General features: G+C 32.0%; 2 protein-coding genes across 2 annotated transcripts; both read left to right on the top strand.

Moving 5' to 3' along the window:
* Window positions 1–3,265: 3,265 nt before the first annotated feature.
* LOC126686833 (proteasome subunit alpha type-3) lies at window positions 3,266–7,795 on the top strand. Its single transcript, XM_050381094.2, has 10 exons — window positions 3,266–3,470; window positions 3,676–3,715; window positions 3,822–3,905; window positions 4,719–4,792; window positions 5,028–5,114; window positions 5,205–5,289; window positions 5,394–5,440; window positions 5,951–6,016; window positions 6,880–6,970; window positions 7,412–7,795. Exons 1-10 carry the CDS (start codon window positions 3,367–3,369, stop codon window positions 7,481–7,483), a joined length of 750 nt encoding a protein of 249 aa, XP_050237051.1. The 5' UTR covers window positions 3,266–3,366; the 3' UTR covers window positions 7,484–7,795.
* A 577-nt stretch (window positions 7,796–8,372) lies between these two features.
* Window positions 8,373–11,760, top strand: LOC126686832 (probable GTP-binding protein OBGM, mitochondrial). Its single transcript, XM_050381092.2, has 6 exons — window positions 8,373–8,692; window positions 9,139–9,401; window positions 9,545–9,653; window positions 10,160–10,242; window positions 10,319–10,381; window positions 10,481–11,760. Exons 2-6 carry the CDS (start codon window positions 9,267–9,269, stop codon window positions 11,576–11,578), a joined length of 1,488 nt encoding a protein of 495 aa, XP_050237049.1. The 5' UTR covers window positions 8,373–8,692; window positions 9,139–9,266; the 3' UTR covers window positions 11,579–11,760.
* The last annotated feature ends 2,581 nt before the right edge of the window (window positions 11,761–14,341 follow it).

Genomic DNA, 14,341 nt, shown 5'->3' with positions numbered 1-14,341 from the left:
TAAAATACACCAATATAAAAATTAGTCATTAATATATTATTTATTTATTAAAAATATTATTAAAAGTTAAAAATAAAGAAGTATATAAATAAATTAATTTTAACTAATCTAATTATATATTTTTTTAATTACCGTGTTTGTCCAAATGGCTTATTTTTGTGGAACAGAGATAAATTATTTTCTAAATTAATTAATAATGAATCGAAAGTTTAAGAGCCAATTCAAAGGTCAAACATTTGAAAAGTATGTGCATGGCGTCTGCTATAGAATTGGTTAATCTTAAATTATTGAAATGCATTAAATTATTCAACTAAATCATTAAAGTTTTGAATTATTATATTTCACCCAAATGCATTACTGGCATTAATACATCTAAGAAGTTGGATTTTATTATAAATTAAATATACTTCGTTGGCCGTAGACAATTTAACACAATATGAATAAAAATTTAATATCTATTTTTATTTAATCAATTAATATTTTTTGTTGCCTTTTATTTTCTTTTTAATATATTAATATAATCAATGAATGAATATATAATAATAATTTTTATCAGTGATATGTTATACATGAGTGTTAGAAATTAGTTAAAAATAATATTTTAAAAAATTCCACCAACATATAAGACAAGGTCGAACTTAGGGATGTAAACGGCCTGAGCCGAGCCCGAGTTAGGCCAAGTTCGAGCTCGAGTGTGTTTTACAGGCTCGAGCTCGAGGTCGAACGGATTTAAATTTTGAAGCTCGATCTCGAACTCGAACAGCACTCGAGCTCGAGCTCGAGTTGAATTTAATAAAAATTAAAATTAAAAATAAAAAAAATCAAATTTGTTGTATTTCAATTATTTTTTTACTATATATTATGCAATTTAACCAATTTTTATGACGTATACCTAAATTTTGAGGTCTAAAAAATTAATATAATGATAATAAAAATTATTATTGTTATTTTAATACAGGCTCGTTTGAGCCTCACTAATTGATATTCGAGCTCGGCTCGAGATGAAGCTACTCGAGCTCGGCTCGAATTTGTCGAGCCGATCTCGAATTTTTTTCGAGTCGATCTCGAGTAACTCACGAGTAGCTCGACTCGTTTACACCCCTCAAACTCCTGCCCTTCCGAAGAATGTACGGCAAGGAGTGTAGCCACCGGGTACACCCTAATGTACAATATATAATAATTAATCACCGAAGGAATATATAATCACTGTTTATAATCAAAAATAAATAAATAAAAATAGCTTATTATTTGGATCTAATCTTATCAAATAGCCCCCACCCACATATTGTATCTTGAGATTTGCCGCCAGTTTTAGAGCATCTCCACTCTAGTAGCAAAAATATCTCACAATATTATACTTTAGCATTTAAAAGCATCTTCAATGTAATGCTAAAATGAAGTGATCATAATTTAGCATTTAATCTTAAAATGCATCTCCAATGCAGTGCTATAGTTTATGCTAAATTTAGCATATGCTATATCACGTGCTAAATTTAGCACAAACTATAACATATGCTAAAATTCAACAACCAATAGCAATTCACTACTAATTATAATTTTACCACGGTCATTTTTTGCATTTATTATTTTAACCTACTTTTTTTTTTTTTTATTTTTTTTTTACTTTTTTCATTTTAAATTTTGTGCTTCTATTTAATTTTACAATATCGATTTGATTTTTTAATAGTAAATCATACATCAATATAATAAAAAAATTAAATAATTTATTTTTATATAATTCATCGATTCTTTTAATTATATATTTTGAAAAACTCATTATTAAATTAAAAAAAATATTACATAAATTTTAATTTAAAATATTTAATTAAAAGAATTATTAAATAATTAGCAATTAATAAAATTAAGAGATAGTTATCTTAATAAATAATTATAACATTTTTTTTAACTTTGTGCATTGGAGTAAAATTTGAAATCCTATGCTATCTATAACATTTTACCACTTTTTCATGCTAAATTTAACATAAAAAGTAGCATCCCATTGGAGATGCTCTAATATAAAAAACACATCTCCATTTCACTTCTAATTCATGTGCTAAATTTAGCATATGCTAATTTTTGTGCCAAATTTGTTAGAAAGTTTAGCATATGCCAAATTTTATTGGATCAAAATTATTTACAGATTTGCCATCAACAATGATAATCACTTATAAAATTATAATTTTTTTAGCATTTTGCAATGAAATGAATTTCAATAATATGTACTATATATAGCATTTTATCTTATTTTATACTAAAAACAGTATAAAAAATACAACATGCAATGGAGATGCTCTTAGCTTAACCATTGCTTGTTCTTATCTTAAATTCAATTAAATTTAAAAAAAAACATGTGTACTTTTTTCCATTAAGATGCATTGTGAATTGAATATTATTTGTAGACAATACATTATTTTATGTATAGCTATTTTTTTTAATTTTAAAGAAAATTTGCATATAATTATGATTGTGTCAATCTGACTCAATCTAAATTCAAGTTGTGAAGTTTGTATTTGAAAAATTAATCTGAAACTCGTCATAACAGAATTTGAGAGAAAAGTATATCTTTATTGATTAAGAAAACCCAATTATGATTATGAAGGAAAATAAAAGTGTTTATCTCATTCAATAATTGTGCTATATCATATTTACAACAAGTCAATAAACATTTACGATGAGAAATCGTTTGATTACTGCTTATTATTTTAATCATAAAAATTCCACATGATTAACATGTTATTAGTTTTTTGCATGAATGATGTGACGCAATAATTGCGCGTATAATTTTCCAAAAAGAACAACTAACGGCTATTTATACAAACACAAACTAAACAGCTTGAGGTTGAGCATATATGTCAGCAATATCCAATTTCAAAATGACGAGCTGAAACATAGCAGCAGGCAAAGTCTTGATAAAGCAATCTCCACGCTGAGAAGCAAATGCTACAAGAAGAAGATGATTGTTATTCAATCTGCACATTGAATTGTTTTTTTAATTAAATTTTAGAGTATTTTAGGTTTTTAATGAGATATCCGCTATTATTTTTAATGACAAGTCATCATTTTTGACAGAATTAATATATTTTTTGGACAAAAGAGGTTTAGTGAGCGCCCCCATATGATTTAAGGGGTGTAAATGTAAGGAAACCCTAAAATGAGGGTGCATAGACTTTGATAGTGTTGGGCCTAATTTCCTCAAGTGTTAAAGTCCATTCAATAACCCAAGCCCATTAAGAAACTTACTCCGTCTTCAATTTTCTTCACTCTGTCTGTCTTGAGATCAAAGAAACCTCAATTAGAAAAGCTCAATAAACCAAACCAAAGAACCAAAAATTTCGAATCGCATAGGCAAAATCAAACAACAGCAGAATGAGTAGCATAGGAACTGGTTACGATCTTTCAGTCACCACTTTCTCCCCCGACGGTCGCGTTTTTCAGATCGAATACGCCGCTAAAGCCGTCGATAACAGCGGGTTTGCGTTTTAATTCACTCATTTTCTCCTTTTATTTCCTGTTTGTTTCCTGAGAAAATTGATGTATCAGTCTTTAATTGAAGATTTACGCTGTTCTAATTTCATAATGTTCAAATTACAGCAAATGCAAGTGTAGGAGTAGCATTAGGGTTTCTGTTTTGTTTATTCCGTGTGTATTTACTGCTCTTTGGTTTTGGTTTTGCAGTACTGTTGTTGGAATCAAGTGTAAGGATGGGATTGTTCTGGTAATATTTTTTATTTTCTTTTATATGGTTTAAGTTCATATAGTTCAGTGTTGAGTACATGAATTTAAGGTGTAATGGAATTGTGGCTTTGTGTTTTGAAATTTAGGGTGTGGAGAAGCTTATAGCATCTAAAATGATGTTGCCGGGCTCTAACCGAAGAATCCACTCCGTTCATCGTCATTCTGGCATGGTATTCTTTTGTTATTCCCATTTTGTTTTACGTATGTTCCTCGTAATTATATTTGTTGCCGGTGCCGGTGGTTGTCATTGTTTTTGACGACATAAATAAACACTTTTGGTGTCGTTACTGTGGGTATTGAGCAGTGTTCCAATCTATACAGATATTACTTAATGATTGAATATAGGTTAATTAGTTTAAATGCATCTGGACATGGGTTGAAATAAATGGTAATCCATCTAAGATACATGTTGTCAGCTTGAACTTGAAGTTCAGTCCCATTTTTAGGATTTGGATCGGAAGCAAAATCACATTTCACACACCTGATTTCTGTGAAACTAATAATATGCCTTCATTCGTTGATGACCTTTCCTGTCTCTAACCCATTCAAATGAACTGTAAGGGAAAACAAGTGGAAATAATTGTCTTCATAGTCTTTAGAACTGATTGCTTAGATTTTGTGGGAAATTGTTCAAGCAAAAGAAGGTGCTCCATGGTACAAGTTATGCTAGAAGCTCTTGTTACTCTCTCTGGTAGAGTGTAGTTAGTTTCTTTGACATTCAGAGCGACATTTTTTTATAGTTGCAAAACCCGCTTTTGTGTTCATTTAATTTATAACTTATAAGCACACACATGATCCCAATTTTTATTCTTTCCGTATGGTTGGAGGAAATTTGCTTCATCTGGTCTTCTTATTTCTTTTTTTACTTGTCTTCTTTTCCAACATGTATATCAATTTAAGTTCTATTTTTTCCCAAATCTTGGGAGGCCAACGATTACATGAACTTAAGCTTCTGACATTCTCTCTCCCCTTTTAAATATCAGGCTGTGGCTGGTTTAGCAGCTGATGGAAGACAAATTGTTGCAAGAGCAAAGTCTGAGGCAAATAATTATGAAAGGTTAGTTGAGTGGACTATGAACTTTAGTTTTTCTGAGGCTGAAATCTTAATTTACATGCTCATTTTACTGGGTGGTATAGCTTTGATTTAACTAAGGTTTTTCACAGATCTTAGTTTCCATACTTATTTTACTGGGCGGTATAGCTTTGATTTAACCTTGGTTGTCTACATTTTTTATATATTTTTTCCTTCAGACTTACTGAGTTTAGCTTACTAATTCTTTTCTGCTTGTCAGTGTTTATGGTGAAGGCATCCCTGTGAAGGAACTTGCTGAACGTGTTGCTAGTTATGTGCATCTTTGTACACTCTATTGGTGGCTTAGGTAAGGGAGTAATGGTTTTTAACTTGTGCATATTCTTCTTCACACTGCTATACTTGCATCGGAAAAATTTAATTGCTGCTTATGTTACAGGCCTTTTGGTTGTGGAGTAATTCTTGGTGGTTATGACAGAGATGGACCTCAATTATATGTGGTCGAACCATCTGGCATATCATATGTGAGTTGATTTGTCCTGGTTTTAGCTCTGCATTAACTCCGTCTCTGTTTCAAAATTCATATGATTTTTTTATTAATTATTGTGCTTTTGAGAACATGATATAGAGATATTTTGGTGCTGCAATTGGAAAGGGAAAACAAGCTGCTAAAACGTAAGTAATCTCATCTTTTCATGATGCCAATTTTGGTGTTAGCCCTATGATATAACTAGTCAAAATCATGCACTCTGTGCAGCTAACAATATTAAAAATAAAATGTTTATATGTATAATGTGATATACTATATTATATTAATCTTAAATCAATATAATATTCACAAAGCAAAGAAGACAAGTATTATCTCTATTTGCATTGCAAGTATAAATAAATTGTAATTTTAAAATTGGCTCATTTGATTTAGTAAAAGAGTATAATCAGATCATTATTGAGAAAAACTCTTATTTAAATTTTTTCTCAAATTCTTTGTATCTATATTTTTCAAAAAGAAATTGGTGTTAGTCAAGCGAGTATAAAGAACCATGTCATTTTTAGAATAGATTTAAATAACTAAGATCTATTTTACCTATCCCCATGAATTAAAATGAAATATAAATACATGGATAATAATTTGAGTATGTTTCTTTTTTTGTTTATATTTAATGCTTGAATGAATGGTCTAAACAGAGAAATTGAAAAGTTGAAGCTCTCTGAAATGACATGCCGAGAAGGGGTTATTGAAGTAGCTAAAATGTGAGTGTTGCCTTCTCCTTCCTTTTGCTTTTAGTTCTCCTCTTTGTCGAATTATGTTTTTCCCCATGCTTTTCATTGGAGCTCTTTATTTTTATGTTCTCTTCTCTTGCATCCAGCCTTTATTTCTCTCAACCCTTTACTTGTGTATTGTGAATTTATACGTGATAAAGTTTTTGTTTGGAAAAAAGGAAATCACAACATAACATGATTTATTCTTTTACTGCCATAATTTGTGAAGTTCATTAAAAATATTTCTTTTCTTGAGGATAGCCTTACTTGCTGCTAGCCATTTCTACTGCCACTGGATAAGCCATTAAAGCCAAAGGCAGTGAATTAGTTTTATGTTACTTCTTTAAAACGAAATATGTATGTGACTTCTTAAAAGATTTCTCTTTCTCTGATATGTTCTTCTTGCCGTCCAAAACTAGAAGTGATAAAAATGAAAAATCGAACTGTGTGGAAAAGCGGGAATGTATTGAGGATTTGATCTATTAGCTGATGAAAGGAGATGATCTTCAGTCTTTTATGTTTTGGTTGTAAGCCGCTGCTTTTTGTTGTTAGTGGTTCCTGTTCTAAGTTGGGTTTTTGTACTTAACGAGGCTTAAACTTTTTAATGTTTTCCTGAACTTGCTTTTGGTTGCCAAAATCTCTCACAATAATCACATTAGTCTTATTATCTATAATTATTACTGAAATTAATGAGGCTATGGTCCTCATCATTTGGTGGTAGTCACAAATTAAATTGCATTATGAGAGAGGGTAAAAAATTAATTTGAGAGATAGGATTCAGTGTGAAATGCAGTCTGTCTGTCCTCGGAATGTAACTTACACGCAGCATAACTGTCTAAATTTTTGCTGTACAGCATTTACAAGGTGCATGATGAAGCAAAGGACAAGGCTTTTGAACTGGAAATGAGTTGGGTTTGCGACGAATCAAAGAAACTGCATCAGAAGGTAATTTCCGGCTCCATACTTCTTTGCTAATCCTGTCTATCTTTAGAGTAAATATGCCCGAAAAAGGGGCTTCTAGTTTTCATTGAGATACCTCGAACAAAATATTCTTACCTAGCTATCCAGATTCCAGATAAAAGCAAAAGGTGAAAAGGAATGGTGTAACTACGGATGTGCATTCAGTTTGAACCAAACTTTCTAACCCAAAAGGAATCAATTTCCTTGATAATCTTAAACAAAACTGAACTGCATTCTTTGGTTCCGTTTTTGCACACCTGACTTCTTGGTGTATCTAGTATATTTGTCCTACTTTCCATATTTCACTGTAGTCATTTGTATCGCATTATGTTCAGTTGTTCTCCCATTTCTAGTTTAAAAATGAGTTCAGACTAGCATTTTAGTTAAGTGATCAATATGTTTAATTTATGTCTACCGACTTTTTAGGTTCCTGAGGATCTGTTGGAGCAAGCAAAGTCTGCAGCACGGATTGCACTTGAAGAAATGGATGCTGATTAAAGCTTTTTATAGAGGTGGAAAACCCATAGGAGATGGTTGCTGTGTCATACTGCTAGTCTACAGAATTTCTGCTGCCAAAAATATGAGTGGATCAGATTCGCGTCTGACGAATTTCATCTGCAATCAAAAATGCCCTTCAATTCTTTTCCGCACTTTCTGTTGTATGGTTAAAGTTATGCACCTTTTTTTTCTGAAGCATTTGAGGGCAAAATCAATGAATTTATTTTCTGTAGAACTCTTGTTTTTGTTTCTGGAATTGCTTGAAAATATGATTTCTATTAGAGAAGGTATAGTGGGAGTATTTTGTTAGCACTTTACGTTCTCTATCCTGGAATTAGCACTTCCCGTAAATGCGTTTCAGTCTCTTAACATATTTTCGTACTAAATGCGTTCTGTGTTGTGAGCTTCATCAGTTTGAATCCTTGCAATTTATGTGAAATTCTGAGAATAGATCTTTTATATTTTTGGAAGAAATGTGGCATCAATTTACAGTTTGCACAAATGATGTTTATGTAATTTTACTTGGGTGTGTAAATATATATACCATTGCTAAAAAAAATTTCAATTTTTTTAATGGGAAATATATTTTCTGATGATCTTATTATGTGCCTTGATGGATTTTTCAGTCAAAAATGGGTTAAATTCTAATAGTGCATGATTCAAATTTCTTCCCCCGACTTTGAAGTTAGAGCTAGTATGGAGCTTCAATGTGTTTTATATTGTTCAGGTTGGATTACTAAATATTTTGCAGTAAAAAGCATTGAATAATGTTTGATTAAAAATTCTGATATAGATATTGAGAACAATATTATGCAAAATATGTTAAAGCATTTACATTTTAAAATAATAAAAATGATTTTTTTTTTTTTTTAAGGAAGATGAGATTTCATTACGAAATAAACCGACTACAAAAGTCTCGACTCTAATCACACTATCTGTGCAGAGTATTACAACAGAAAAGCTATATCTCTAAAAAGTCTAACAAAATTAAAGGAAACTACATTCAACCTAAGGTTTAGCACACGGCAATCCTGGATAACAACATCGCAGGCTGGATCAACTGAAGAACTACCCGGATCTTGAAGCTTGGTTAAAAGCTCCATCAAAGTTTATCTTGACGAAATTGGGCGGAGGAGGTTGCCACTGAACCATCACATTTCGATGTCCAGCAGGGCTTTTCTCATGTCGCAGTGCTTCTTTGCACTCAAGGTATAGCTTCTCAGCCATGCTCAAAACCCGCTCAGAAAGTTCATATTCAAAGTATAATATACGTTTAACTTCATAATTTATTATTGCTGATTTCTCACATTTTATTAAGTTTTATGTTGTGGGTCATTATGTTAACAGCTCTTTTTAGTCTTGTTTGTGCTTAATGTTGTGTGCGCTGCGATATCAGTGTGTACAATTTGTTTTGCATGCTAAGTGTTTGACAAAATGTCTGAATGAACCTCTTGGGATTAATTTCAGAAGAATCCCAAAACATTGCATCCTTTTGAACACTTACATGACTAAACAGTTATCTCTTTAATTATAAAATTTTATTTGGTTTTAATGTACCAAGTTATGGTAATAGATGAATGGTTAGTGTTCATTGTTATACAATTACTTTTGTTTCAAGAAACATCTGCATTACGGGCTTTCTTTACAATTTCTAGGTATCTCTCTAAAATGTTCAGTGTCTGAACCTCTCTTGCTGGCTTGAACATACAATTCAAATGTTATGCCAGTTCATTTGCATTTGATTTGACCTTAAAGACGATAGCGGAGTCGGAAAGAGGTACCGATGTGGTTACGTTGTACAAAATCGCTTTGCCACTTAGAAGCCTTGAGAAAGTCTTCCAAATCACCATGGATTTTTTCGTCGTTACTCTATTGTTCGGACACTGCTCATACGAAAGCAAAGTCTGCTCCTTTACAGGTCTGCCATCCCATCTTTCTTTTCTATTTGTTGGATTGTTGCTTCTTAATACATTTCCTAGAAGGTTCAAACTCTGTTTTCGTAATCTTTTTGTGATTTTGGCTAGTTTATCTAGGTGATGAGATTTTGACTGCTGTTTGTAGGAAACCAGAATGAGAGATAGGATTACACTAAATGCTAAGGGAGGTGATGGTGGGAATGGTTGCTCCAGCTTTCGACGTAGTAGACATGAGACTCGAGGCAGACCTGATGGTAGGTTTATGTTTCAGTTCAATTTTTCATTTGATACGTTGTTTCGGTTCAATTTTTATAATCATTGTTTGATGAGTTGGTTTCCCATATTGCTTTATCAACTACAGGTTTCTAGAATGCTAGTACAACTATAATTTTCATTTGAGATAAATTAAAGATGGAAAATAATTAGATCATGAACAAGACAGATTATATGAAAATAAAAACTTGATATTCTAAACCTATTAAAAAGGTGATTTTAGTTTTCAGGGATGTTATGGAATCAATTAAAGATAGAAAATGAGTTAAGGGCTATATATTTTATAGAATCTGACCCTTTCATAATCATCATTTTGTTTAGTTTCTCAATTTTATTGTGTTTAAATTTTTTCGTTTTGGTGTAATTTGTCTCCATCAAGCTCTACGAGTCTAAATAGTTGATTGTTCTCGATTGTCATGTGATTAAATTTATGAAATGGTTTTTCTTGTGGCTATCCTCTCATTCATGTGTGGGTTTGTTAATGCAGGTGGGAATGGAGGAAGAGGGGGTGATGTGATCTTAGAATGCTCGCCTACAGTTTGGGACTTCAGCGGTTTGCATCACCATGTGGTTTGTATTCCCCATCTTTTCAATAATTCCAATTCTCTTCTTGCATTAGAAAACTAAATCCCACTACTGGCCTCAGAATGCAGCAAAAGGGGGTCATGGAGGTTCCAAGTGTATGATAGGAACTCGGGGAGACGATAAGGTTATTTGATCAACTTTAGTCTTTAATTTATTAATTAGTGCCTGTTCTTTTGGCAGTAAATCTGCAATTGGTAACTTTGATAATGTTTTTGTTTAATAGGTTGTCCGAGTACCTATTGGCACCGTTATTCATCTTTTAGAGGGTGAGCTTCCATCTCTACCAGTGAAAAAATGTTCTACAACGGACTTGGATCCGTGGGAACTTCCCGGCGCTCTTCTTACCGACGAACCAGATTCTCAGCTGCAATCTGTCTCGGAGAGCACAGTCGAAGTGGAGGAAGTGGAGTCATTGGAGAGTGCTGGTGCCCTGTTTACTCAAGGTAAAGGAACTGGGGCCGATCAAGTGGACACACGAGACACTCCATCTGAGTCAGCATGCGAGGAACATGTGCAATACAATGTCGCTGAATTAACAAAGCCTGGTCAGCAAATAATTGTTGCCCATGGAGGGGAGGGCGGTCTGGGTAATGTATCTTCTTCCGATGTTCCAATGAAAGCTAAGATTGCTAAGCCCAGAGCTAAGAAGGATATTAAGCCCTCTGTTCCAGAATTGTCCAGTGAGGCTCAGTCCTCTGTTAGGATCGGCTGCCCTGGCTCCGAGTCTGTTCTTGTATTGGAACTCAAGAGTATTGCTGATGTGGGCCTCGTCGGAATGCCAAATGCAGGTAAAAGTACTCTTCTGGGAGCGTTATCCAGGGCAAAACCGAGAGTAGGCCACTATGCCTTCACAACTCTCAGACCGAATTTAGGAAAATTGAACTTCGATGATTTCTCTATCACAGTGGCCGACATTCCAGGACTTATAAAGGGGGCTCATGTGAATCGTGGACTCGGGCATGCTTTCTTACGACATATAGAACGTACTAAGGTTTTGGCTTATGTGCTAGATTTGGTTGCTGGCTTAGACGGTAGAAAAGGACGTCCGCCGTGGGAACAGTTAAAAGATTTAGTCTTGGAACTTGAGCACCATCAAGAAGGCCTCTCGGACCGACCTTCGTTAGTTGTGGCAAATAAAATCGACGAGGCAGGTGCTGAAGAAGTGTTTGAAGAACTTAAAAGAAGAGTAGTGTCTGTTCCTATATATCCAGTTTGTGCTGTCCTGGAAGAAGGGGTACACGAACTGAAAGCTGGTCTTAGGGTGCTTATGGATAATGAAAAATCGCGAAAACTCGGTTTAGATGAAATTGATTGTTCATGATAAATTTCATACAATACAAGAACTATTTTGCTGATGATAAGGTATAGAAGATTCATTACCTTGGGAAGTTTTAAGTATTTCATAAATTTTGTTGCTGTAACATATAAAATAGGCAGATAAAATTTGGAGAGCTTAGTGCAATTCGTTTAAGGGTTAATTACAAAATAAATTATAAACTTTAATATATTTTGTAGTTTTAGAATACGAGTGGAACATCGAGTTAATTTTTTGATAAAAATATGACGATGTGGATGCCGGAAAAAATAAATTGGTGTTTTCTTAGATATTAGTTACTAGTGACGCCTAAAGCAAAATTCAAGTTTTTGACATCATAATCATGGAGTTTTGAAGTTCAAATATATGTGAAAATCACTAGGAGATGAAATCATTTGAGTAACAAGCTAACAATATTATCTTAAAGTTTTTTAAGTTGAAAATAAAATTTTATGTCTAAAACACTAAATTATTACGTTTTCAAAGCAAAAAATATTGATTGAATGAACGAGTTCTAACATTAGCTTGCTTGGATCAATTTTAGTGTATGAATTTATTTAATTTTAGTGTATGAATTTATTTCATTTCTAAATAATTCTATTTGAAAATGAAATTTTTGTGTCCGGTTTTTCGAATTTTAAATGAAATAAAACAAACTGAATATTGTATTTTAAATGTAAATTTAAATTGTAAAAATTCATTTGAACCAAACACATATCTATTAAAAATTAAATTAAATTTCATAAAAATTATGAAATTCATTCTAACCAAACAGAACAAAAAATTTAATGGCAGAAATATATGAAATGGGGTCTTCTAATTCTTGATGCCATTCTCTTAGCCCTTTTCAATTTCTGTTTTCCACAATTTAAAGAAGTTATCTTATGGGTCATTTTCATCCATAAAGTTCACATGGAGGATCAAATAAAGTAAATGCCAAATCACAATCACTTTTTTTCTCCTTGCGGTTCATAGTGGGGTGGCATTGAAATCATCAATAGTTATTTTCAATGTGAACCTCCAACTTTTCTTTTTCTTCTAACCTAAATGATTGAGAAGTTCTATCTTCGGTCTAAATTATCTATCACTAGTCATAAGATTCATAACTATACATGCATGCACTCAATGTTAATTATATAATGATTATGATTATGAAAAATTTAAAGACTCAGTTCACCACGTCGTTTGTGAACTAAGTCTAATACATTATAGCATGTTATTAAAATAGCGGCACTTTAAAAAAATTTAATGATATGGCATATAATGATAATAGCAGTTTTTGTATATATTTCACGTTAGATGAAAAATAGAAGGTGATACAATTTATCAGGCTATAACGTCAAGTGGAAAATAAAAGGTGGTACAATTTGAAGGTTTATAGCATCAAATGGAAAATCGAAAGCTATACAATTTGATAGGTTATAATGCTAGGTGGAAAATAAAAGGCGATACAATTTGATGGGTTATAACGTCAAATGAAAAACAAAAGGCAGATATAGTTTTGTGATTTATTTTCACCCGTCGTCTCTGACATTCGAGCCTTTCATAACCATTGTACCTGAACTTCATTTTCAGCCTGTAAACTCTGTGAGCTTTAATTTCACGGCCTATAAAGCCATTTTGCCCGAAAAATGATTTTGTTGGGTTGGATCTACTCTTGTAATAGATTTTTAGGGGTATTCTAGTTATTTTTCAGATAAAAAGACTTTACAGGCCGTGAAATTAAAACTCAGGAGATTCACATACCGAAAATGAAACTTGAGAATCGTAGTAATAGAAGGCTCGACAGTCAGGGACGATGGGTGAAATTAAGCCTAATTTGGTGGATTCTAACATCAGGTGGAAAATAGAAACAGTACAATTTGGTAGGCAGTACAATTGAATGGATTGCAAAACATTTTTTATATAAATTATGAAGAACAAAAGAAAAAGGAATAATAAGTCAATACTTTTGAAACTGAAAAGAAGAGAGATAGAGAAGTGTTAAAGTTGGAAGAGAATATTTCACAACAAAAGCAAACACCACAATCAAAGGATGCAAACAATTGAAGGCCCACACCGTGGAATTCTATGTTCTTCCTAGAGCAAAAATATAAATAGGTTGATTTAGACTATCAATATTGTAAATTTTTTGGATTATTTGCAAATTAAATTTTAATTTTTTTTCGTTTGTAATGATTTAAATGCAACTTTAAAATATTGCATCGTACATTCTATCCATTCAATTTTAATATTTGTGTAGCACATTTTTTTGTTTTAACGTCGTTTTATACGAAATGGAATTTTTTAATATACATTTTATAGCTCTATATTATGTCAAAAAATGAAAGGGAAGCGTATAGTGCAATGTTTTAAACGTTGTATTTAAACCGCTATAAATAAGAAAGATTAAGATTTAATATGTAAATAACCCTTAATTTTATGCATGTATAAATTATGATAAACGTCATTTCTTATTTACAATTGCCTCTTAGAATTGCCAAATCTTTTCTAGTGACGTCAATTCTAGTCAATTCTTTTTTTTTAACGGACTAGTCAATTCTTTTAAAAATGCTAATTTTAGTCAATTTTCAAGAAGTGCATAGCAGTTTTAACTAACTACTCATTCTTTTTCGAAAGAATATCAAACATTTTTATATATTTTTAATTCTAACTAAGCATATTTTTTTTCATTTTAAAAGTACTTATGAAAATTATTTGAAATGATAATAACTTAAACAAACAAAAAATATTTGATATTTTTTTTTTGAAAAAGAATGAGTGATTGAT

This window comes from Mercurialis annua, linkage group LG6, assembly GCF_937616625.2.
Source record: "Mercurialis annua linkage group LG6, ddMerAnnu1.2, whole genome shotgun sequence".
In the NCBI taxonomy this organism is placed as follows: domain Eukaryota; kingdom Viridiplantae; phylum Streptophyta; class Magnoliopsida; order Malpighiales; family Euphorbiaceae; genus Mercurialis; species Mercurialis annua.
This window is presented reverse-complemented; position numbering and strand designations above follow the sequence as displayed.

Excerpts from the sequence above, each read along its gene's own strand:
- LOC126686832 (XM_050381092.2), top strand. The coding sequence starts at position 9,267 with ATGTGGTTACGTTGTACAAAATCGCTTTGCCACTTAGAAGCCTTGAGA. Across the intron at positions 9,402-9,544 it reads CAAAGTCTGCTCCTTTACAG|GAAACCAGAATGAGAGATAG; the intron begins GTCTGCCATCCC and ends TGCTGTTTGTAG. Across the intron at positions 9,654-10,159 it reads GACTCGAGGCAGACCTGATG|GTGGGAATGGAGGAAGAGGG; the intron begins GTAGGTTTATGT and ends TTGTTAATGCAG.
- LOC126686833 (XM_050381094.2), top strand. The coding sequence starts at position 3,367 with ATGAGTAGCATAGGAACTGGTTACGATCTTTCAGTCACCACTTTCTCC. Across the intron at positions 3,471-3,675 it reads AAAGCCGTCGATAACAGCGG|TACTGTTGTTGGAATCAAGT; the intron begins GTTTGCGTTTTA and ends TTGGTTTTGCAG. Across the intron at positions 5,290-5,393 it reads AACCATCTGGCATATCATAT|AGATATTTTGGTGCTGCAAT; the intron begins GTGAGTTGATTT and ends AACATGATATAG.